This window comes from Balaenoptera borealis (assembly GCF_965194805.1).
Source record: "Balaenoptera borealis genome assembly, chromosome: 12".
Classification (NCBI taxonomy): domain Eukaryota; kingdom Metazoa; phylum Chordata; class Mammalia; order Artiodactyla; family Balaenopteridae; genus Balaenoptera; species Balaenoptera borealis.
In genome coordinates this window covers 45,370,584-45,396,288 of record NC_138869.1, presented here as the reverse complement: position 1 = coordinate 45,396,288, position 25,705 = coordinate 45,370,584, and the positions used below count along the sequence as shown (strand labels likewise).

At 42.3% G+C, this 25,705-nt stretch overlaps 1 protein-coding gene and 1 pseudogene across 2 annotated transcripts in view; both read left to right on the top strand.

Annotated features, from left to right (window-relative positions):
- Positions 1-150: 150 nt before the first annotated feature.
- On the top strand, positions 151-12,436 carry FAM240A (family with sequence similarity 240 member A; the record flags this gene model as incomplete). Its single annotated transcript, XM_082345825.1, is given in 3 exon segments — positions 151-8,428; positions 12,167-12,258; positions 12,261-12,436. Coding segments are annotated over 3 exon segments (411 nt in total). The 5' UTR covers positions 151-8,285.
- Positions 9,867-25,705, top strand: part of LOC309607390 (vomeronasal type-2 receptor 116-like) — a 22,138-nt pseudogene continuing 6,299 nt past the window's right edge. The window contains exon 1 of the transcript in view: positions 9,867-25,703. The product of the transcript in view is annotated as a vomeronasal type-2 receptor 116-like (transcript). The remainder of the gene's footprint in view (positions 25,704-25,705) is intronic.

Genomic DNA, 25,705 nt, shown 5'->3' with positions numbered 1-25,705 from the left:
TCAGTCAAATTAGGAAAATCATAAATGTTTGTCCTTTGGAGTAAACAAATTATAGAGGCTGTGAAATTCCATGCCAGGGCATTAAGTAGGTTTTCAGATCACTTGTGAGCACAGAGGAAATAGAAACATTTCAGAAGCTTAGTTTGATAAGTTTTTTCTTAAAGGACTTGCTAATGGCTTCACTAAAATTTGAGGAAGCTCATGTAACCAAAAAGGTTTTCCCAGCATATAACATGTCTGTAAAGAACAACAACAACAAAACTTTCAAGTTAATCTTTCACCTATTAAATATTGTTCCACTGTGGATTTCTCTTAAAGAGGAAAAGGGTATTAAAAACTTACAGTAGAAATATTTTACTAGCTTTTTTATCCTATCCTCTCTGTTTGCATATAACATGTATCAAGAGAAAAACACTAAAAGCAAAATGGGTATTTTTACTTTACATATAATCCAGTGATATCAGCGTTGCTCTTGCTATCATATTGAATAGGTGATGCTTTGAGGGGTTGCTTCCCACTCTACCTCCCTCTTTCCCCGATGAGAAAACCTCCACTGCACTATCTGGTTCTGCTGCGCCATGAGGCATTCATATTCGGAGAGAAAAGGCTTATTAAAACACCTCTGCAGATTCAACATCAGCAATTCCACTTGCTTCACTGCCCTCAGATTTTGCAGTGGAGGTTTGAGCTTTGACACTGAAACTCATGTAACTAAGTTATAAGCATGCTTCCTAGTAGCCTAGCAGGGTTTGATGATGACCTGACTGTTCTCAGACAGGGACCATCCCAGATGTTTAACCCAAGAACACAACAAGCTCCTTGAAATAGCTTGAAGGCCCCTTTCAACTGAAAAGCCCTTCTCGGTTTAATGCCTTTGCTGGAAGATGGTCATGGGTGTCCAGTTCTTGCTCTTGCTGGGGGACAACTAAGCAAACTGTGAAATGTTATCACCAAGCTCCCCGAGTGGATTAGCAGCTCCAAAGGGCAACACACATCTCTAAGTCATCCTGTAAAGTGACCCCAAAGTGTGACTTGTCACACCATCCTGGGCTCATTTACCCTCTGAAGGGCAGAGGGCCGTTTTGCCTGATGCACAGCAGGTTTAAGCTCACGGATAATCCAGAGAATGTTCTGAACAATAACTGTGGTTCCAGCCAAGTCATGGTCCCTGCAGGGTCTGCCAGGGCAGAAGCTCGCCTGCCCTTGGGTGGGCAGGGGGAACAGGCAATGGGAGCTATTTTTCAACAGGAAGCAGGTCACCATGTCCCTGGAATGAGACCTCTGTGATTCTGCTACTAATTTGGTGCCTGTAACCTTGAAAGGCTGAGGCATTTCTGAAACACCTCCACTCGGCATATAAAGGGTTGAGGCCCTGAGGTTTCAGGACAGGCCGTGGACTTTGCAAACTCTAGAGCTGCAATACTCACCCTCCTTGACACTGTATCAAGACAGCAGCAGATTCATCTCAAAGGTAAAGGATTTTGAACTTGAGTGTGCCAGGGATGGAAGTTCATCTTGAACTTCTTGGGGGAAGCAAATGGATAGACTCCTTGTAACCCTGTCTTTTTCAGCCACTGGGGTTCATCTTTCCCTCTGAACGCTCACCTTGCATCTGCTTGGGAATGACTTAGAAATCTTAATGGGGCTTTTCCATATCTAATTTATATATTTAAGTGATGCATTCAAAACAAGCTAAACTCTGTGAGAGCGCCAGAAATCAGTGCCAGTGTTCATTTAACACGGCACTGATAAGATGAAATCTTGTAAATGAAAACAGTGCGTATGGAGGGAGAGATGCTGAAACCCCCAGAGGAACCAACATCCTCAAGGAATGTTCAGATAGAGACTCTCAACCACAGTCGGCTCCTCAGAAGACTGATGCTTAAGAGGATGTGCTAAATTCTGGTCTTTGTAATTCTGAAGCAGAGCTTCTTGAACTTTCCTATGCACGTGAATCATCTAGGGATCAGGTTAAAATGCAAATTTTGATTCAGATTTTGGTCTTGATAAACTCTGCATTCATAACAACTCCTAGGTGACGCAGGTGCTGCTGGCCCATGCGACAACTGAGAAGCAGGGTTCAGTGGTGTTTCAGGGATGGTAAATAATCTTTAGACTTTGCAATGACTGAAATCTTATCAAATAGCAAAAAGTCAAAAATATTTCCGCTCTGTTTTTAAATTTTGATTTTTATATTAACATAGAGCAAAATGACTCTTTTGTGTGTTCTCAGTTCTAAGAATTTACCACACATTCAGCTCTGTGTAACCACCATCACAATCAGGATACAGAACAATTACATCACCCCTTCCCCCCACCCCACCAGTTTCCTTATGCTATGGCTTTGCATTTATACTCTCCCCCTACCTCTAACCCCAGGCAATTATTATAGCCTTGTCTTTTTGAGAATGTCATATAAATGGAATCATAGAGGGTATAGAGTCTACTGAGATTGGCTTCTTCCACTCAGCATGAATGCCTTTGAGGTTCATCTAAGTTATTGAAAGTAGCAACAGTTTGTTCCTTTTTATTACTGCACAGTATTCCATTCTATGGATGTTCAACAGTTATTCACACATTCAATGACTATTGGTTGTCTCCACATTTTGGCAATGACAGATAGAACTGTGTGTGGGTGTTTAGGTTTTTGCTAGAACGTAAGTTTGCATTTCTCTAAGCTAAATAACTAGCAACGGGATTGCTGGGTCATATGGTGGGAATATGTTTAACTTTATAAGTTATAACATATGAGAGTTCCAATTGCTCCATACCTCTCCTCTCTAGCACTTGATATTGTCAATACATAAATTTTTATTTTGGCCATTCTTATAAGGATGTAGCAGTATCTCTGCACTTTCCATTTAATTTGTATTTCCCTAGTGGCTAATGATGTTCAACATCTTTTAACATGCTTAATTGATATCTGTGCATCCTCTTTGGTGAAGTGTCTGCTAAAGTGTTTTGCCCATCTTTTAACTGGGTTGCTTGCTTTCAAATTGTTGAGTTTTGAAAGTTCTTCATATATTCTGGACACAAATCCTTTATCATATACATGATTTGCAAATATTTTTTTCTCAGTTTGTATCTTGTCTTTTCATTCCTTTTGGAGAGCAAAGTTTTCTAATTTTGGTGAAGCCTAATTTATTAATTTTTCTTTCATGAAGTGTGCTTTTTGTCATGTCTAAGAATTCTTTGCCTAGCCTCAAGCCACAAAAAAAATTTCTCTTATATTTTCTCTTAAAAGTTTTATAGCTTTACATTTTATATTTGATCTATAATCCATTTGAGTTAATTTTTATATAAGGTGTGGGGTTTAGGGGGGTTTTGGTTTGGGTTGTTTTTTTTTTTTTGCATATTGGTATCTTATTGTTCCAACACTATTTGCTGGGACATATCTCTGTTGTGTCTTTCTTTTTTTTGCCGATATCACACATCTTCATTATTGTAGTTTTATAGTAAGACTTAAAATCAGGTAGTGTAATTCCTTCAACTTCATTCTTCATTTTCAAAAGGGCTTTAGTTACTCTAGTCCTTTTGCCTTTCCATAAGTTTTATAATCAGTTTGTCTTCATCTATTTTTAAAAATCCAATTTGGATTTTTATTAGAACTGCAATAAATCTATAGATTAATTTCGGGAGAACTGATATCTCTGCTACGTTGTCTTCCAATCCATTAACATGATATGTCTCTGCATTTATTTAAGTTTTCTTTTATGTCATTCATCAGCATTTTGCAGTTTTTAGCAACCATATTTTGCACACGTTTTGTTAGATTTATATCTAAGTATTTAACTTGGGGGGAGTTATTGTAAATGGTATTGTCTTTTTAATTTCAATTTCCAATTGTCCATTGGTAGCATATACTAATTTCCATGTATTAAACTCATATCCTGCATCTTCGCTAAACTCACTTACTAGTTCCAGGAATTTATTTTTTGTGATTTGCTTCATGGGCACTTGGAAAGAATCTGTATTCTGTCGTCACTGGGTAGAGATCTACCAACTACACTTAGATCTAGGAGGCTGCTGCTGCTGCTGAATTTTTCTATATTGGTGATTTTTCTCTCTACTAAGTTCTGCTGTTTGGGATCAGATCCACACATGTGCAGCCCACAGGCCAGCCTAGGCGCTCATGAGCAATTTTTAAGGATACCCACCTCCATGGTATCCCTGGTAGTTTCCAATTCCCTGGACTCCCCTTTTTCAATCCTCTGGCCAGAAACTTAGGGCTTTAGTTACCTGCTCTGCTGTGCACTTCTGGTGGCTGCACCCACACCTGGGTCATGTGCTGAGAGGACAGAGAGAGAGAGAGAAAAGCAGCGAGGGTCTGCTCCATCCAGTAGGACCACAGCTCCTCCTATCAGAGCAGGTGGGTTTTGCGTCTCTGCAGGCCCTGCTGCTGGTCAGTTCCATTGCTGCTGCCAAGCTCCCTCGCCTTGGAATATCCTGGAGACCCGCAAGAATGGGGAAAAGGAAAACTAGTGATTTCCCTCATTCTCTGAGCATCAGGAGTCTCCTTTCTTCCTAGAATCAGAGGACTGCTTGGAGCTCTCTCTGTCCACGTTCCCACTTCTGAGTTTCCTGTTGACTTGAGTCTAAACTGGGGATACCAGGATAAAAACAGAAAACTTAGCGCCATTCAATGGTAATTGGAATTCTGGCCTTCTTCTCCAATCCACCTGCTACCGTTTACGTCTTGGAGTCCACAAGCAGTTGCACTGAGTATTCTGTCCAGGCTTTGGAGCTGGTTCTTTGGAGAGACGGGTAGAGTGTGCCTTCCTCCATTTTATCTGGAACTGGAACCCTATTTCAAACCATGATCTTTATGAAGCTTTTTGAAATGTTGTTAAAAAAAAAAAAAAGAACCATGAAATAGTTGCTCTTATGAGGTGTTGGGTATGCAAGAAGTGCATTGGTGGCACACACAGTCGGCTGGGATGCAGTGAGCCACACTAGCCGAGAGTCACAGGAATAATTGATACGTCAAAATTCTTCTTAAAATAACGCTCACATTCCTCAATTTGGGTTTAATACTCTGAGTGACCAGAGACTTAGGAGATTAAATGGTTGGCACAGCAATTAGCGCTCACAATGGACAAATGTGCCTTTGTTTCAGTTGACTCACTAACATCATTTGGCACTTTGTGCAGCACAAATGCCTCACAGATGGTGACAAGTTCAACACACTTTGTTTAACTGAATTCTGTGAAGGTGTTACACACTGTCGCTCTCTTTAAGCACTCATTAATTTTGTGAAGTAAAGTTCATAATTGTCATTGAAGTTATGGCTTTTCTGGGTTGGTGGTGATTGACTGGAAGGAATACTATTGATTCTCTTGAGAGGAGTGCAGTCTGGTGGATGGTATTCTTGGCTGAGCAGATACAGACGAATAGAGCCATTTATTTATCAAGGACAATCACCTGTGTTTCCAAAAGGCTTTCCAACTATTGATATCTTCCTCATCACATTTCTGCAAGGTGGAGTAGTTGTCCACATTTTAGAAGCCAGAAAACCAAAACACAAATGCTCCCAGAAACATGTATTACCCGTGAAGGAGTGGGCTAAACCCTAACAATGAGATGCTGGGTCTCCCAGGAGGTTAGAGCTGGGGAGCTTGGATGAATCTCCAGTCCAAAGACAGAAGACAATTTTTCTCTACGCTTATTTTATTTTATTTTTTAAATATTTATTTTATTTTATTTCTTTTATTTTTGCTGTGCCGGGTCTTAGTTGCAGCACACAGGATCTTTTTGTTGCAGCATGAGGACTTCTTAGTTGCAGCATGCATGCAGGATCTAGTTCCCCGACCAGGGATCGAACCCAGGTCCCCTGCATTGGGAGCACGGAGTCTTACCCACTGGACCACCAGGGAAGTCCCTTCCTACGTTTATTTAGGCATAACTTGTGTGTAATAAAATCCACCTGCTTTAGATGTACAGTTTGCTAAGTTTTGGCAATTGTATACAGTTGTTTAACCATCATGAGAAGCAAGATACAGAACATTTCCACAAGCTTAAAAGGCTCCCCAGGCCCCTTTGCAGTCAGTCCCCTCCCTCACCTCGACCCCAGGCCACCCCATCTGCTTCTGTCACTCTGGTTCTGCGGCGCTCCCACCACAGGCCTCTGCACAGTCCACTTCCTGCACCCTGGGTGCTCCTACCCACTCATCCTGCGTGTCCCTGCCCCGAGGAAGCACCCCGAAGCCCTCAGACCAGGCCAGGTGACTCCAGGGTGCCCCTCACTGGCCCCACAGACTTTCCCTCAATGCCTGAAGCACTGCCACAGGGATCACTGCCACTTCCAGGCCAGCTCTTCAGGATAAAGATAACTTGGAGACGGGGTGGGGGGGGCATTTATTCAATTCAACAAATATTTATTGAGCACCAGTACATGCTTTAATATATTTAAATAAAACATAGGATAATCACATTTCCTAAAAGCTCTGGGGGCTTACTGCAAGGTCAGTTGGATCTCTGCTCTTTTGCCAGGAAAGTATGAGATCACTGAGCACTTCCAGGGGATAAGAAAGTCACTTTCCTCCTCCCTAGGGGACAGTTGGGGGCAGTGGATGGGGCCTGGGCCCTGAGTATGACAGCTGCCCCACTTACCAGCTGTATGACCTCGATAAAGCCAAATTGCTACTCAACTTTCTTACCTGCAGAATAGTGCTTACCTTGCAAGATGGCTGTTGCTGTGACCTCCCTATGCTCAGCCCTCACTACCTCAGTGTCCCTGGGGCCAGCTCTGACCCAGACGTGACCATCGCATAAGAGGACAGGATCAAAGACCGAGTTCTCACCTTGGCTGCACATTAGAATCACAGGGGGTGCTTTTAAAAATCCTGACACCCAGGCCACATCCCAGGCTGATGAAATCAGACTCCCTGGGGACTGGCATTTGTTTTTTGTAAAGCTCCCCAAGTGATTCCAAGGTCAGCCAAGGTCAACAGACACTGATCCAGAAAGAAAAGAGAAGAGAAGTAGAATTATTTCATGTCTATAGAAAGAAAGTTGGGGGAGGTTGTGATAATTACTTATTGTTAATTATTACACTATGTCCTATACAGTTTGAGGTTTTAGAACTACAAAAGTTATATTTATTCAGAACTTTATAAACTGTGAAACAATTGAATATTCATGATCAAATTTAATCTTCAGAGAAATTTTAAAGATGAGGAGTCTGAGGCCTGGAGAACTTATTGTCAAACAGAAGGTGCATCAAGTTAATGGGCAAATAGGTCTGCAGTGAATGTCTGGCTTCAAACCCCTCTCCGCTTCCACCCTGCCCTTGTCAGTCCCTCTGGGAGAGCTGTGATCCAGACCTTCATGCTGATTCCAGACCCAGGTGTCCAGACGCCCCTTCAGTACTTCCCCTTGGATGTTAGCACCCAGGCAACTCAAACTCTGTCCAGCACTGCTCAAGGTCACTCTGCACGGCCCTCCTCCTCTGGTTTCCCATCTTTGCACAGGCACAGCCAGTGCAGCTCCACTGACATCCCTCACCTTTTTTTACCACATGGCGCTGACCACCTCCAGAATGCCTTCATTACCCTTGCCTCTACCACCTGGTCATAGCTCCTCCCTGGACATTTCCAGTAGCCCACTAACTCCTTTCCCCGCACCCACTCTCCCCCTCCAGCCCCTGCTTTTGACCTGTCTGCTAGACCAACCAAGGTCTAGGAGTTGGGCAGGGGTTTCTTCGTGTAAAAAAGTGAGCATTTTTGAGTATCTGATATGTATGATTTCACACACAAGCGTGTGCACACACACAGGCACGCACAAACCTCAAAGCTGCTTGCTCGGTTGTGTCAGATGTTGGGACCATTTTCTGTGACAAACCTCTTTAGTAAAGGGCTTGAAAACATTCAGAAGTGTGAAGGCTGCCTTCTGCCAGTTACAGTTGTGGGACCACAAGCAAATTCTATCACTCCTCAAATGTCTCACCTATAAAATGAGGAAGGGAATGTTGACTCATGGGGATGTGGTGATAACTAAAGGCACAAAATGCCTGTCACACACTACTTGCTGATAAAAAGCTGAGGGGCCGTTCATCTGTAAGGAGGAAGGAAGGACAGAGGTATTTGCTAGGTGCCTGTGACACGCCAGGCTCCAGCAGGGAGCTTCTGTCTTCACATCCCTGGATCCTGTCAACAAACCAGTGTATCCCCTCATGAGGTTCTGTGCCTGACCTGGGTCTCCCTCAGGTAAATAGCAGGGTCTGTACCTTCCAGAGTCCAAGAGAACGTGTTCTACGGGGGTTCGACTGATATTTTCTTTTTCAGGTGATGAACAATCAGTACGTCCGCCGGGAGGTCTTCTGCCGGAACACCTGTCACGAGCTCAAACGCTTCTGGGAAAGAGAAATTGGCAAACAGACTTATTACCGAGAATCAGAAGAGCATCGCCTGGGAAGAAGTGCACTGGGAAAGTATGTGGCTTGTCTATTTTTTATTATTGATAATTAATTTTTAAAAATAGACTTTAATTTTTAGGGCAGCTTTAGGTTCACAGAAGAACTGAGCAGAAAGTAGAGAGCTTTCATACACCCCCTCCCTGCCATACACAGCCTCCCCTACCAGCAACATGCCCCACCAGAGAGGTGCATCTGTTACAATCCATGAACCCACATGGACACATCATACCCACCCTTACTTGTCTGTTTTTTAAAAACAAAATTGATTTCCCCAGAAAAATGTCAGATGGGCATCCTAAAGGACATAATTATTTTGATTTTCCATGCATATGGTCCTGTCACCATCTATGGTTATGGGCAGTAATTTTAAAAATTCTTTAGGACTTCCCCAGTGACTCCGTGTTTCCACTGCAGGGGGTGCAGGTTCAATCCCTGGTGGGGGAACTGAGATCCCACATGCCGCGTGACAGCAATAAATAAATAAATAAATAAATCAATAAATCAATAAATAAATAAATAAATATAAATTCTTCTAAGCTAACAAATGTACACTCTAGTTCTTATCTGTATAAACAGAAAAATCTCTCCTCTCTGTCACCATTTCTAGTGTGTGAGGGTTACACTAAATTTGGGGAGCAGATCAGCAGATGTATCCGTGAAGAGCAATCAAGCAAAGGAGACAATGACCAATTAATTCTCAGTGCTCGTTTGGGTAAAGACACAGGATGTCCTGCGTGTTCTAGGAGGAGGGCCAATGGGCTCTCAGCCCTCTGGTGTGCATCCCTGTTCTAGCCAAGCAAGTCGAGTGGAGAGCAGTAACTCACGTGAGCAGACCAGGGTTGCTGTCTCTGGAAACAGTGGCACCTCACCACCCTCACACATACTGCCTCTTGATGACTGCAGGGGGTCACCCACAGGACACAGGGAAGGACAGGCCGGGTCGTCTACCCCCTCATAGGGAACAGCTCAGCTACTGTCTGTTCACTAAGACCACAGCTAGTGTGTGGCCAGTTGCTGGTGGGGCAGGTGTGTGCTGGCCCAATGGCAGGGCCCATGACCCCATACTGTCAGTCCATGGTTGCTGGGCTGAGAACATGCGTGAACTCACAAGAGTTAAATTCACTGTTACCTTCCAAAACCCCGTCCTGAGCCCTAGAGGTGAACCCAGCCACTTCCACATGCAGAGACCTGCTCAGCCATATTCCTGGCCACAGGCAAGAAAAAGCAGACTGTCCTACCTGCTGAGGCGTTGTGTTAGGGCATCTTGTCCAGGGATTCTCAGAGAAGCTGAGTCAGGTGGCCAGTCATCTGGGGAGTCCCTGCCATCTTCCTCCCCCGAGGCCAGGCCACTCAGCATGCTGCACACCAGAGGCCACACTGAGGCCTGTGCCACGTGTGTGTCCCCCGGGGCAGTACACAGAAGGCCTCAGGTGGAGTGAAGCTGACCTGCGGAAGATGCAAAAACCTTGTCTCTAAGCAAGGAGTAAACCAAGGGGTGAATAAAATAGGCTCTGAAACAAACTGTGGTTTATTAAAACATTAAAATATATGTGTGCAGGATCTCTCCATGCACATAAAAAAGACTGCAGGAAAGACACTTTCTGGTTGGTGGGGTCGCAAGACTCTAACTTCTTATTTATCCTTCTCCTGCCTCTTCTAATCTGAACCTGGGTAGTCTGGCTCCAGAGGGTCTCTGCTCCTCACCACTACTCCATGTTGTCCCTTCATAAATTGTAGAAGACAGTTCTGGTTCATTAGGTTGTTCTGAGGCTTGAATAAGAAAATGTGCCTAGAGACTTCCCTGATGGTCCACTGGTTAAGACTTTGCCTTCCAATGCAGGGGGTGCGGGTTTGATCCCTGGTCCGGGAGCTAAGATCCCACATGCCTCGTGCCCAAAAAACCAAAACATAAAACAAAACCAATATTGTAACAAATTCAATAAAGACTTTAAAAATGGTCCACATCAAAAAAATCTTAAAAAAAAAAAAAAAGAAAATGTGCCTAAAGCACCCAGCATGGGGCAGGGCCCAAGGTCAGGGCTCACAAATGTCAGGCCCCCTGCCTCCTCCACACTCCCACTTAATCCAGGATTGAGTATAGCAGCAGCAAGATGCTAAAGGAAGAGCCCTCCGGATGAGTAGCAAGTCTCCCTGTGCCTCAGTTTCCTCCTTGTTATTTTTATCATAGAGAAACAAACACTGACAGAAGAGGGATGTTGGGGAGTTACTGCCTTTAATTAGTGGGGAGCAGTAGGTTGATAGTGTTGTTCAACTATATCCTTACTGATTTCTTGTGTTTTACTGATGGTTGAAATATCGGTACTGAAGATTTGCAGATTTGTCTATTTCTCCTTACAGATCTATCACATTTTGTTTCATGTATTTTGAAACTCTATATTAGGTACATAAATGTTGAGGATTATTATATACTCTTGATGAATCAAACCTTTTATTACAAAACAACCCTCTTTCTCTTTGGTAATATTCTTTGCTATGAACTCTACCTTGTCTGTTGTTAATATAACCACTCCAGCCTTCGTTGATTAGGGTTAAGATGGGATATTTTTCCATCTTTTTACTTTTAACCTATTTGTGTCTTCATATTTAAAATGAGTTTCTTATAGGCAACATATATTTGGATATTTTTTAATGCAATCTGTCAACCTTTGCATTTCAATTGGATTACTTATGTCATTAACATTAATTGGTATGACTGGGTTTAAATCTACCATCTTGTTATTTGTCACCCATTTCTCTCAACAGTTATTTATTCCCTTTCTTTTTCTGCCTACTTTTGAATTAAATATTTTTTATGATTCCATTTTATCTCCTCTTTTGGCTTTTTAACTATATCTCTGTGTGTTATTTTAGTGGTTGCTTTAACATTTACATATACATCTTTAACTTATCACTGTCTACGTTCAAGCGATACATTATTTCCTGTAGAGGGTAAGAACCTTACAATCATATAGTCCCATCTCTCCGCTCCTGGTCTTTGTGTTATTATACAAAGTACAATTTGACTTCCACATATGTTATAAACGCCATATTACATCATTAACAGTTTTGCTTTGAACTGATTATCTTTTTTTTTGGCTGTACCGTGCAGCTTGAGGGATCCTAGTTCACTGACCAGGGATAGAACTCGTGCCCCCTGCAGTGGGAGCACAGAGTCCCAACCACTGGACCGCCAGGGAACTCCCATGAACCACTGACTATCTTTTAAAGAGATTTAAATAGTAAGAAGAAAAAAGTATTAATACGCACACACACAGATGTCTTTCCAGGTGCTCTTCATTTCACTGTGCAGATTTCCATGTGGTGTCATTTTTCCATCTGCTTGAAGGACTTCCTTTAACATGTCATATGTGACAGTCTGCTGGTAGTGAATTCTTCCAGTTTTTGCATATCTGAAAACAACTTTATCTCACCTCTGTTTTTGAAAGGTAGCTTTGCTGGGTAAATAATTCTAGATTTAAGGTTTTTTTCCCCCTCCTGTACTTTAAAGATATTGCACTTTCAAGGGAAATTTCAGAGAATTAAGACTAGAATAGTGCTCAAACAGAAGTGAGAGTTCAAATATGTATATATTTAAATTTGCAAGTCTTCTGCACACTTTTTAAAAACCTGAACACATGCATGCACACACATGCATACACAGAAACCTTCAGAATAAAAAGGAAGGAAGCTTCCCTGAACCAAAAGCCATGGAGATGAATACTCCGTTTGTGTATATTTTGTTTCTATTTTCAGGCTCAGAGAAGAATGGAAGCAGAAACTGGAAACAAAGCTGAGACTACAGAAGAATTCAGATGAGACAGAAAAGCGGGCCAATGTTGGCCAAGAGCTTCACTGACACAAGAGGATACAAAGCACGGAGGTCACTCTGCCAGGACAAGCCAGTGCAAATCCCTGAGTCCCTTTGCTACACCATACAGATCCCATACTATTGTTTCCCCCACCTGTAAATCCTGTGGGGATTTACCTGTGAATCCTTCCCCACTGCTGAGTGGGGATTATTAGCCAAGGCAGTCCTCTCTGCATGGGGACCAGAATATTATCCCCAACACGTCTAAAGACGAGATTATCTAACAGCAAAGCTCCATGCAGCATACTTTATTTCCATATAATTATCTTCTAATTTTGAAATCCCGATATTTGAAATTCTAAGCACATGAGGGGGGATGATTTTCACGGTCATACTTTAAACATCGCACATTAGTTTTGCTCCACATTTCTCCTAGGAAACAGCACCATGTAATCCTTTCTCTTGTTTTCTCTTTATGAGAAGAGAAATGCACCTATCTGCAGAAATAAAAATATTGTAACTAGTCATTAAAATAAGGTTTGCAAATTAACTGATCTAATATTATTTTTCTCCACATGAATTTAATAGGCTTATTCAAAAACATGTTTACGTAGAACCATTCAATAAGATCGGGATAATTTTAATAAAACTTGGTTGCCATGCCATCACTGGTATACGCGCTCTTCATTTTGTTGCTTTCTTTTAAATCTCCACATGCTGGCACTGGTTGGCTCTCTGTCAGCTCAGCTAAAGTATATCTGGCCACCCCAACAAAGTGCTTGTCACGTAGATTCTGGACTTTGAAATATCATTGTCACTGCTCAGCAATCTCTCAGGTCCCCATACAGGGTTGCTGCTTCTAAAAGTGCAAACTGTAACTAGGCCTGGTGCAACATTTCCCAACCAGGGCAAAGGAGCAGAGAGATACATGCTGTAAAGTACTTGATGGTTGTAGGCAGTGCCTGCAAAGCCTTACATATTCAAGGGGCAGTGTTACCAGGAGACACAGAGAGCAAGGCAGAGGCAATTCTGAACAGAGCAAGTGTGGTGTTCCAGTCCTCTAAATGCCCTGATGTGCCCTAAGGTGCTTCCATCCACATCCCCAGGGAGCCCAGATGGGAGCCACCAGGAGGCAAGAAGAGTTGGGGGAGCATTTCCTCAGGTTCCACACTTATATGATCCAGGAAACAGGGCTTAGAGCCCTCCTTCCTGCTATGGTCTCTCATTCAACCTGGGATTCAATTCAACTAATAAACCATGAATCCCAGCTGGGTTCATTTGAGATTGATGAAAGAGGAATTTTTGTTGGGTATAAGAGGGAAATAGGAATTAAATAGAAGGAGAAGAAAAGACAGAGCTTTCAGGCTGAGAGGCTCTCAGAAGAAAAGGCCTACCATCATGAACTGCAAAACGCTGCTGCTGGAATCTAAATGCAGTCAAATGAGGCAGATAATGCCTGTGAAGATTCGTTGTGCATTAATTCATTCACCGCATACCTGGCACTGTGCTGTATGACCAAATACAGCAGAGTAAACCAGAAGTGATGACTCTGGAGGCTACAGTCTAGGGAAGATGGCAAAAAAGCCAAGGCAATAAGTGTGAGGGACTAAATAGCACTGGGAGCCACAGCAGGCAAAGGTGCCCACCTGATATGGGGACCCATTCTGGTCTAGGGAGGGCTTCTTAAGAACAGGGTAGTTAAACCCAAGTAAGCATGATCCAGTGAAGGCAAGATTCAGGGTTCAGGTCCTGGGTGCCTTGAGGGAATACATTTAGCTAAGCTAGAATGGGAGTGAGGAGAAGGTGTAGCAAGAGCTGAATCTGCAGAAATCAGCATTCAGGGCCTTGCTGGCTGAGAGTATGAGCTTTTCCCAAGGGCACAGGAAGCCACTGTAGGGTGTTGGCCAGGGGAGAGCCACAGTGGCCATGGTTCAGGATGATTACTTTGCACAGAAAGATGGGAGGACAAAGGTGGGAAGGCCAGCCAGGAGGTTCTGCAGATGCCTCCCAAGAGGTAAGAAGGCCCACAGAAGAAGAAGGTCCTCAGTGCCCTGGCAGCAGGGACTGGGGGGGAAAGAGACAGGGAGAGAAGCATGAGTGCCTTTTCTCACAATACTAGAGGCCTGAGGTCAAAGATCAAAGTGGCAGCATGGTCGGTTTCTGGTGAGAGCTCTTTCCTGTCTTGTAGATGGCCGCTTCTCACTGTGTCCTCACATGGCATGAGGAGAGACAGAGAGAAAGGGAGAGAGGGAGAGGGGGAGAGAGGGACAGAGAGAACAAGCTCTCTGGCATCTCTTCTTATAAGGACACTAATCCCATCACAAGGGCCCCACCTGCATGACCTTATCTAACCCTAATTACCCCCCAAAGGCCTCATTTCCAAATACCATCACATGAAGGGTTAGGGCTTCAGCATATAAATTTGGGGCAGGGTAGGGTTTGAGGGGCAGGGAGGACACAATTCAGTCCATAGCAGAACGGGATGCTTTCAAACTATGTATCAAGTCCTGGACACATCCCATTTATAAAATTGACCAGGCTCAAACAGCAAAAACTTTGAGAGCTGAACTATGGTGTGGAATACCATAGGTTTCAAACTGGCCTCTGGGTAGCACACAAGCAACAGACCACAAAAGCAAAGGCTTTGAAAAGTAATTGACATTTAAAGTGTAGCCCACGAAAGTGGGGCAGGACATGCGTTCTTAACATAAACAGATTGACTGCCTACTAAAATAGATACATAAAAAGGAGAGTCTCCTAGCCTTGTACTCAAAATGTCCAGGATACAGTCCAAAATGACTCATACCAAAAGCCAAGAAAATCTCAACTCAAATGAGAAAGGATAATCAACAGACACTTAGTACTGAGATGACACAGGGGTTGAAATTATATGACAAGGATTTTAAAGCAGTTATATAAATGCTTCAACAAGCAACTACAAGCACTCTTTAAGCAAACAGAAAAAGTAAAAATATCAGCAAAGAAACAAAAGATATAAAGAAAAATCGAATGGAACTTCTAGAAATGAATGCTACAATAACCAAAGTAAACAAACAGACAACAAAAATAACACTGGATGAGCTCAACAGCAAAATGGAAAATACAGAAAAAAGGATCAGTGAAGTTTCAGATAGTTAATAAAATTATCTAATTTGAATGAGAAAGAGAAAATAGTTTTCTTTAAAAAAAAAAGAAGAAAGAGGGTCAGGACCTGTGGGACAATAAGAGAAGATCTTAAATTTGTGTCACTGGAGTCCCAAAAGAAGAGGATGTCCACTTTCACCACTTCTATTCAACATAGTACTGGACGTCTAGCCAGAGCAATTAGACAAGAAAAAGAAAATAAAAGGTTTATCTCTGTTCACAGGTGACATGATCTTATATACAGATAACCCTAAAGATTACATACACATACAAAAGAAACTGTTAGAACTAATAACAAGTGAATTCAGAAAAGTTGCAGGATATAAAATAAACACACAAAACAAAACGTATTAGTTGCATTTCTAATACACCAACAATGAAATATCTGAAAAAGATTATGAAAAAAATTCCATTTGTAATAGCATCAAAAAGAATAAAATACTTAGGAATTAACCAAAGAGGCAAAAGACTTGTACACTGAAAACTACAAAACACTGCTGAAGGAAATTAAAGAAGATGCAAGTAAATGGAAAGACATCCCATGTTTACGGATTGGAAAATTTAATATTGTTAAGATGTCAATACCACCCATAGCAATCTACAGATTCAATGCAATCCTATCAAAATCCCAATGGTGATTTTTACAGAAATAGAAAAACCTGCCCTAAAATTCACATGGAATCTCAAGGAACTCCAAATAACCAAAACAATCTTGGAAAAGAAGAAGAAAGTTGGAGTTCTCATACTTGCTGATTTCAAAACTTTCTACAAAGCTAAAATAATCAAAACAATGTGGTGCTGGACACATAGGCCAATGGAATAGAATAGAGAGCCAAGAAATAAACTCTTGCATATGTGGTCAGATGATTTTCAACAAGGGTGGGAAGACCATTCAATAGGGAAAGGACAGTCTTTTCAGCAAATGGTGCTGGGAAAACTGGATACCCACATGGAAAAGAATGAAGTTGGACACATACCTTATACCATTTACAAAAATAAACTCAAAATGGATCAAAGACCTAAACATAAGGGCTAAAACTATAAAAATCTTAGAAGAAAACAGGGGGAAACTTTATGACATTGAATTTGACAATGATTTCTTGGATTTGACTTGGATATCCTAACAAATAAAAATAGATAAATTGGACTACATCAAAATTAAAAACTTCTCTACATCAAAGGACACAATCGACAGAGTGAAAAGGCAACCCATGTGATGGGAGAAATCATTTACAAATCATATATCTGATAAGGGATTCATAACTAGAACATATACAGAACTCCTAGAATTCAACAAAAAATAAACAACTTAATTCAAAAATGGGTAATGGATTTGAGTAGACATATTTAAGTAGAAATTCAATAGAAATCTCCAAAGAAAATATGCAAGTGGCCAATAAGCATGTGAAAATGTGCTCAACGTCATTAATCATTAGGGAAATGCAAATCAAAATTACAATGAGATACCACCTCACACCCATAAGATGGCTACTATCAAAAAAAACAGAAAATAAGAAGTGTTGGGGGGCTTCCCTGGTGGCGCAGTGGTTGAGAATCTGCCTGCCAATGCAGGGGACACAGGTTCGAGCCCTGGTCTGGGAAGATCCCACATGCCGCGGAGCAACTAGGCCCGTGAGCCACAATTACTGAGCCTGCGCGTCTGGAGCCTGTGCTCCACAACAAGAGAGGCCGCAATAATGAGAGGCCCGCGCACCGCGATGAAGAGTGGCCCCCACTTGCCACAAATAGAGAAAGCCCTCGCACAGAAACAAAGACCCAACACAGCCATAAATAAATAAATAAATAAATAAAATAAACCCAAAGTTAAAAAAAAAAAAAAAAAGTAAGCTGAAATATTAAAAAAAAAAAAAGAAGAAGTGTTGGTGAGGATGTGGAGAAATTGAAAGCCTGTGCACTATTAGTGGGAATGTAAAATGGTGCAATTGTTGTGGAAAATATATATCAGTTCCTCAGAAAATTAAACATAGAATTATCATATGATCCAGCAATTCCACTTCTGTGTATACACCCAAAAACTGAAAGCAGGATCTTGAAGTGATGTTTGTACACTTATGTTCATAGCAGCATTATTCACAATAGCCAAAAGGTGGAAGCAACCCAAGTATCCATCAATGAATGAATGGATAAGCAAAATGTGGTATATCCATACAATGGAACACGATGGAGCCTTAAAAAGGAAGGGATGTCTAACACATGCTACAATATGGATAAATCTTGAGGACACTAGGCTAAGTGGAATAAGCCAGTCATGAAGGAACAAATACTGTATGATTCCCACCAGGCCTACATGGAATGGGGAAGGATCAGTTTCTCAAATAAAAAGTGAAGAGTGTACTGAGTAGAAAATAATTAGTCCCCATAGATCCAAGGGGACCATGACCAAATGGCAAACACCCACAGGACCTCAACAGACCTCCTGTTGGAACCCAGTCACGCTTCCACCCTTAAATGTTCTGAGCAGTGTCTGAGCTAAACTCAGAGGAGAAGTTTCTTTCTGGCTATTCCTCTCCAGATCTGTGGTCCCCACAACAGCCATGCTTGTACCACAAAATCCTGTCCTGACTCGGGTTCAGAAGAGAGAATGGCACAGATCCAGTGGACATTTCCCCAGGGTGGGGTGGGGTGGGGCCAAGGAAGAATCCATTTCCTTCCGAGCATCTGAACTAATAGCATGGAGATCTGAGAGCTCCAGGGGCCACCACTGCCCTCAGACTGGAAAGTCTAACTGCTAGGAAATGAGAGGGAAGTAGACACCTGGTGAAAAACATATGGGTGACAAAAGCGCCCTCCATGGTTCTTGGCAGCCTTCCACTCCCACTTCTGGTCCTTCTCAGGGTCTGGCCACTTTCCCAACTTGGGCTCCACGAGGTACTGCTGCATTTGTATAATAAATTCCCTTACTGGGGCTTCCTTCAGGGCACAGTGGTTGGGAATCTGCCTGCCAGTGCAGGGGACACGGGTTCGAGCCCTGGTCCGGGAAGATTCCACATGCCGCGGAGCAACTAAGCCCATGCGCCACAACTACTGAGCCTGCGCTCTAGAGACCACGAGCCACAACTACTGAAGCCCGCGCGCCTAGAGCCCATGCTCCACAACAAGAGAAGCCACGGCAATGAGAAGCCTGGGCACTGCAACAAAGAGTAGCCCCGCTCGCCACAACTTGAGAAAGCCAGCATGTAGCAATGAAGACCCAACGCAGCCAAAAATAAATAAATAAATAAGGGAATTTATTTACTTATTTTTTAAAGTTTTAAATAATTTATTTAAAAGTTTTAAAATAGTTTACTTAAAAATTTTTTTATAAATTTATTTATTTAAAAAATTTTAAATACATTTATTTTTTAAAATTTTAGATAGATTTATTTATTTATTTATATTTGGCTGCTTTGAGTCTTCATTGCTACACACGGGCTTTCTCTAGTTGCAGAGAGCGGAGGCTACTCTGCTGCGGTGCACGGGCTTCTCATTGCAGTGGCTTCTCTTGTTTCTGGGCTCTAGGCATGTGGGCTTCAGTAGTTGTGGCATGCAGGCTCAGTAGTTGTGCTGCATGGGCTTAGTTGCTCCAAGGCATGTGGGATCTTCCCGGACCAGGGCTCAAACCCGTGTCCCCTGCACTGGCAGGCGGATTCCCAACCACTGCACCACCAGAGATAAATTCCCTTTTTTAAGCTGCCTGCACATTTCTCTTATTCACAAAGAAGGTTACAAATAATATGGATTAAAAGGAGATTTCAGAGTCTGCATCAGGGAATGGGGTTGTTCTTTAGAGACAGGGCCTCCCACATCACCTGTAAAGTCTGCTAGGACCTGAGGCCCCAGATGTGAGCAATGCTCTAGAATGCCAAGTTACGCCTCTAGGGGAAAGCATCAGTCTGAGAAGTTAGGTACTGGGTTACTTACTGGGAGGAGAGCACCCAGAATCCACTCAACTCAAGGACTAAATTCTGCAAAAAAACCACTCCCAGGGCTTCCCTGATGGCGCAGTTGTTGAGAATCTGCCTGCCAATGCAGGGGACACGGGTTCGAGCCCTGGTCTGGGAAGATCCCACATGCCACGGAGCAACTAGGCCCGTGAGCCACAACTACTGAGCCTGCGCGTCTGGAGCCTGTGCTCTGCAACAAGAGAGGCCACGATAGTGAGAGGCCCGCGCACCGCGATGAAGAGTGGTCCTCGCTTGCCGCAACTAGAGAAAGCCCTCGCAGAGAAACGAAGACCCAACACAGCCAAAAATAAATAAATAAATAAAGTTAAAAAAAAAAATTAAAAAAAACAAAACAAAACAAAAAAAAACACTCCCAGTTCTATCTCAAGGGCAGCCTAATAACCTGGGCTCTCCGGAGCAGTCCCGATTTCAAATGTGCTGCCAATATCTGATCCCGTGTCACCATTTTTGGTGAAGAAATGTGGTCATCATAAATATACTCCAACAGGAGTCCAAGAATTTTTCAAAGACATCTCTCTTAGATTCTCTTTGCTCAGCAAGTTAAGTACTGTGCACTCACTGGATAAAGGATTTAGTGACCAGGAAGCTACTGGATGGGGAAGCACATATTCCACAGGGACCAGGGAGCTGGTGCTGTTTGTTTTGCAGCCACAAAGCACCTACTGTGCTGGGCTAACTTTCCATGTAACATATTAACTATACAGAAAGAGAATTCAACTGTGCATAATTCTAGCTAGGTAACCTTAGTCAAGTTATTTAAAATGTGAGCTTCAGTTTCCTCATCTTTATAATACAGTTAATAATTACCTTCCTCATAAGTAAAATACAGTGCCTGACACATAGTAAGTTATGGTAGGCAAATAGATGGTGCAAATGGTGGTGTAAAACAACTGAATAGATTGCTAAGCTTCTAAGAATGATAATTTCTAGAATTACAAATGGGCTTCAAGTGAGTGCACTTAAAGGCTGTTCCTACATTTAAAATTTCAAGATCAAAGCATTCCTTCTTCTAAGATTTTTCCAGAAGGCTTCTCCATACCCACCCCCACCTTCCACCACCCCCCAATCTCATTATCTCCATAAATGTTGCCCCATTCACCCTGTTACTCAGATTAAAACCTAGTCACCCCGTCTCCTCTCTTTCTCTTAAACCTTCCTTCTAAGCCATTCACAAATCCTGCCAGTTCTACCTTCAAAATTCACAAGGTTTAGAATCAGACCACTACACCCTAGTTCAAGGGTGACAGTAATTTTAACACAATTAAAATTTATCGTCTTTATACTGCTTAATTTATAAGAGAAGGTCAGAGTCTCCCACCCTCCCCAAGGTCACCTCCTCCAGGCAGTTGCTGCCCCCTTTCCATGAACGATGGCTCACTCAGGGTGGGTACAAGGGAGTTCGGTTGATGGGTCGTAGGTCACTCAGAAAGCTTGGTGGAAGTGGTACTTTTTAAATGGAGTGTGAAACATAGAAGGAATTCTATTCCCAGGTCACTGCTCAGATATTCCGGAGCACTACCTCCTCAGGACTTTTTAGATACTGTAAAAGTGGCTATCTTAGGACCCTCTGTTCTGATGTCTATCTGGTCTTCTAAATGGGGGATAGAGACTTGGTAGAAATCTTGGCTGATTCCATGCTGGTCTCCACCCAGCCGAGAGAATGACGAATTCATGGTCAAGGAGGTGATGAGTGGGAAGAAGAGGTTTTGGACTTGGAGATCCCATTTCCAAGGGGAGAGGTTTTATGGGTGTGCTGGCAGGTGAAACAGTCTGTGAATGTCTCATCTCCGAGTATTAAAAAGGGATGTCTCTCCTTGGAAATACCCAAGTGTTACTGACTGGGTGGGGCTCTATCCTATTCCCAGGCTGAATATGTCCTGAAGAAATTTTTATTGATTGGTGTGTTTTAGTTTAGTGTTTTTGTAAAGCACATGAATACAAGCAGAATGAAATTCTTCTTTTAGGATTGATCATAAGATCAACTTGTCATGTCCACCTATACGGATGTAACTCATCATTTTTAAAACTCCAATGGAATTCTCTTCTAGGAAAAACATGTGATTTTGGAACCTTGTTTAGTCCTTGAAAATAACAGATGTATGACATAGGATTAGTTTGTTCAAGGTCAAAAAAGAGCCTTAGGGGATGAATCAGGGCTTGAAGCTCAGCTCTCAATCCATTCTTCCCCAGGGGCTTGGTGTCCTCTCAGAGATCTGAATAGTCCTAGTTGTTGTTCCTTGGAAATGAGCAGACACTGCTTCCTTTTCTCTAATCTATGGAAAGGTCACCAGGATAATGCATCCACTAGGCTGGAGACCAGCTTTGGGAGAACTTGAGAAAGGCAACGGGAGAAGACCATGAAAGGAAGGTTCCAGCTACACAGTCTGGCTATGGGAAAGGGTGAGATAAATTAGGGCCAGGAAGACCCAGGACCCACCTCAGGGGACTCAGAGGCTGAATATGATGGCAGAAACCTTGGCATCTGGTATAGTCCTAGGATCTGGAACAACACTCATAATATGTTATGAGACACAAAACTTATCTGTTGGATGAATGAATGGAGGGTTTGCACAAGCACACTGCTCTATGAGAAACTCCTCAACAATACCCCATTCACAGCAGGGCAGAGGAGACTGAACAGTTGTCACCCCAGGCTTATTTCCTCCCCCTTTTAGCAGAGAACTAGCTCAGCTTGTCTGAATTAGTCCACATAAAACAGGCTGATGTCAGTGGCTAAGCTTCAGAGGCTTCTTTTTACAAGGGCACTTCCTGACCAGGAAGATTTCATAATTTCATAATTGTCCAAGTGTTTCCATTCGGCCTATAAAATGAAGGGCATTACAGGGGTGTGGTACTTCTGGAACCTTCTCACATGTGTCCAGTCCAGCTGTGCCAGGCCTGAGCCCACCTCTGGGTGTGCTCTGTGGCTTCTCTGCTGGTAGTTTCTCCCCCTAATAAACATTAATTGTATATGTATGCCCTGAGTTGCTTTACTGATGGGTGGTCCCTGCCCCTTGTTCATGACAGTGGCCCCATTCAGATCCTCCCAGCCCCAGAAGGCTATCTTGGAGAACAGCTCCAGAGTCTACAGAAGACTTGGGACAAGAAGAGGGAGGGATACAAAGAAGGCAGAGAACGAGCCGAGGGAAGTAAAACCCACAAACGAGAGAGACAGAATAGTTTTTTGGAAAGAATCATGCAAAGGGTTTAGAAGAATTTATTCCTGATCTGATACATCTGACTGACAGGCCAGCCAAATGCATTTTGTTTGATTCACACAGCAGTTAATTAAGCCAACTGTGAACAGGACCTCAAGCTGCAGGATGAAACTCTCCTACAGTATTGACTCAACCATGTACCCCAGGGTCCAGGATCCCACCAGCTGAACAAATCCCACCAACCATGACAGATCTGTACTCTAGAAAGCCAGGTGGCTTCCCCCTTAAGTCTCTGTATTGACCTTTCCTCTTGGCCCAAGGCATTAATCTAGGTGGGCAGGGTGTATTAGCGATTGCAGACCCCACTTGCTCCTGTAAGGAGGAAGCCTAGGGAGATTCTGTCATCCATAACAACCTGGCCTGTGAGCTGAGGCTGCCCTGAATGCCTTCCAGAGCCGAGGTGGTGTCGCTGGTCACTTCAGCTGAAATCAGGGACAAATTTTCACACCACCTTTTCTAATTGGATGATTCCCATTGCGGGGAAAATGCCCTCAGGGTGCACATACATAGTGAGTCTGAGAAAACAATGGTAGCCTCATTTTGAAGAGCTCTTGGCAGTTGTCTGAGGGCTACAGGAGCCACTGGTGGCGTTTCTTTAAGCACTCAAAGGTCTCTTATGACACCCCCAAGATACAAGTCACCTATGGGCCTGATAGGATGGAGACAGGTGTCTGTATCCAACAGAACCATGAAAGATTAAGTCTTTCCCTTCTCTGAGTTTCCCCAGCATACTTAGAGAGGTGTGTATAGCCTTTGATCCCTCTTGGGGAAAGGGAGACCTCTGCCCCGCCCCTAAGAATCTTTCTCCTTAAAGGAGCTTCAGTGAGGACAGAGGGGGATGGAGGGATCAATATCATGTCTCACTGAAATGCAAATCAAAACTACAATGAGTCATCACCTCACAACAGTTAGAATGGGCATCATCAGAAAATCTACAAACAATAAATGCTGGAGAGGGTGTGGAGAAAAGGGAACCCTCTTACGGCTGTTGGTGGGAATGTAAATTGATACAGCCACTACAGAGAACAGTATGGAGGGTCCTTAAAAAAATAAAAATAGAATTACCATATGACCCAGCAGAGAAAACCATAATTCAAAAAGACACATGCACCCCAATGTTCATTGCAGCACCCCAATGTTCATTGCAGCACTATTTACAATAGCCAGGTCAAGGAATCAATCTAAATGTCCATCAACAGATGAATGGATAAAGAAGATGTGGTACATATATACAGCGGAATATCACTCGCCATAAAAAGGAACGAAATTGGGTCATTTATAGAGACGTGGATGGACCTAGAGACTGTCATACAGAGTGAAGTAAGTCAGAAAGAGAAAAACAAATATCGTATATTAAAGCATATTTGTGGAATCTAGAAAAATGGTACAGATGAACCAGTTTGCAAGGCAGAAAGAAAAATGGTACAGATGAACCAGTTTGCAAGGCAGAACCAGTTTGCAAGGTAGGGAACAAACGTATGGACACCAAGGGGGGAAAAGGGGGACAGGATGAATTGGGAGATTGGGATTAATTTATATACACTAATATGCATAAAATAGAGAAATAATGAGAACCTGCTATATAGCACAGGGAACGCCACTTTGCTGTACAGTAGAAACTAACACAACATTGTAAAACAACTATACCCCACTTAAAAAAAAAAAAAAAGCATGTCTCATTGATTTACTCCTGGTTTGCTGGTTTCCTGTGGTGGCAATCTTGGTGCTTTATTAACATTATTTTTGTAGACTTTTAAATTCTATCCTGTATTTTCTGATGGATTCTTGGATGAAAGACTCAAGTAACATACACTGATTATCAAGTGCATAATTTATAAGCAGAAATTTAGTTGTATAATATGTAAGAGACACAAAGGACTTGAAGCAGTGTAGGTAGACAGACATAAAATAAGTTAATAAAAGTGAGCCTGTCTTATTATGTCAGTTTATGACAGATAACATTAAAACCTGGAATAACTGTGTGCCTACTTTTAAAGGAATTTTGTGTTATTTTAACTCAGTGCTTAAATTTGGGGCTCTGGAATGAATTAACAATTTTCCACTGAAATTAAACTTAATTATGCTTTTAACTTAGGAGAATTTGCCCCAAATGATGTTTATGGTTTTTTTCCTCTTCTGATCTTTATGTTATAAGCATTTTCAAATTTAAAGTATAATGAATATGCATATATATGTGATCAAAATTTTAACTGCTAACATTTTGCCATGTTTGCTTCACTTATTACTGTTCTGCAAATGTTTTTGAGAATAAATTACAGATATATTGAAATTTCACTCCTTAGGTTTCTCTGAAAACTTCTCTGAAAATATGACATTTTCCTATATAACTAGTACAAAATTATCACACCTAACAAAACCAACAGTCATTCCTTAAACTTATCTAATAATCAGTAAAAACGTGTTTCTCAAGAATAAATTACTCACCTAAAGTGGGGAAACATTGTAATCCGGGATATAACCTGAAGATATAATATTTATATCTCTAAGAATCTATAATAGTTTTCCTGTGAAAAGAAACAAAATAGCTCCCTTACACATAGGAAATGATAAGTGACAGAAATTTTCATTTTGTCCAAAAAACCTTTAGACAGCATCAATGGAAAATTGTAAATTTCACTGCTATTGTCTGAATGTGCATCAGGATGGACAATATGTCCAAAGTTCCCAAAGGGGACTCTTTTTCTTAGGAATTAGTAAGAGTCCGTGAACTGGAGACACTGCACATCTTTTCTCTTCTCGTCAGATACACACCAGTGTGTGAGGTGCCCAGACCATCAGTACTCAAACCCAAATCAAAACCACTGTCTCCCAAAGAAAGTGACTTCCCTACCTTATCAAGACCCACTGAGGATGGCTCTGGCCTGCACTGCTCTATGCTTCTCTGTTCTCACAGCTGTGGTCCTTGGGGTCTCTGGGAAGCACAGAGACACTCCCATGATCAAGGCCAACAACCAACCCACAGCTACATCCTGCTCACCTCCTTCTTCCTGGGTTCCCTCTGTTTCTTACTCTCCATTGGCCTTCCCAACACAGGCATTTGCATACCTCAGCAAACAACATTTGCATTTGTGTTTACTGTGGCTATTTCCACTGTTTTGGGTAAAATCATTACTGTGGTTTTGGCTTTCAAAACAAA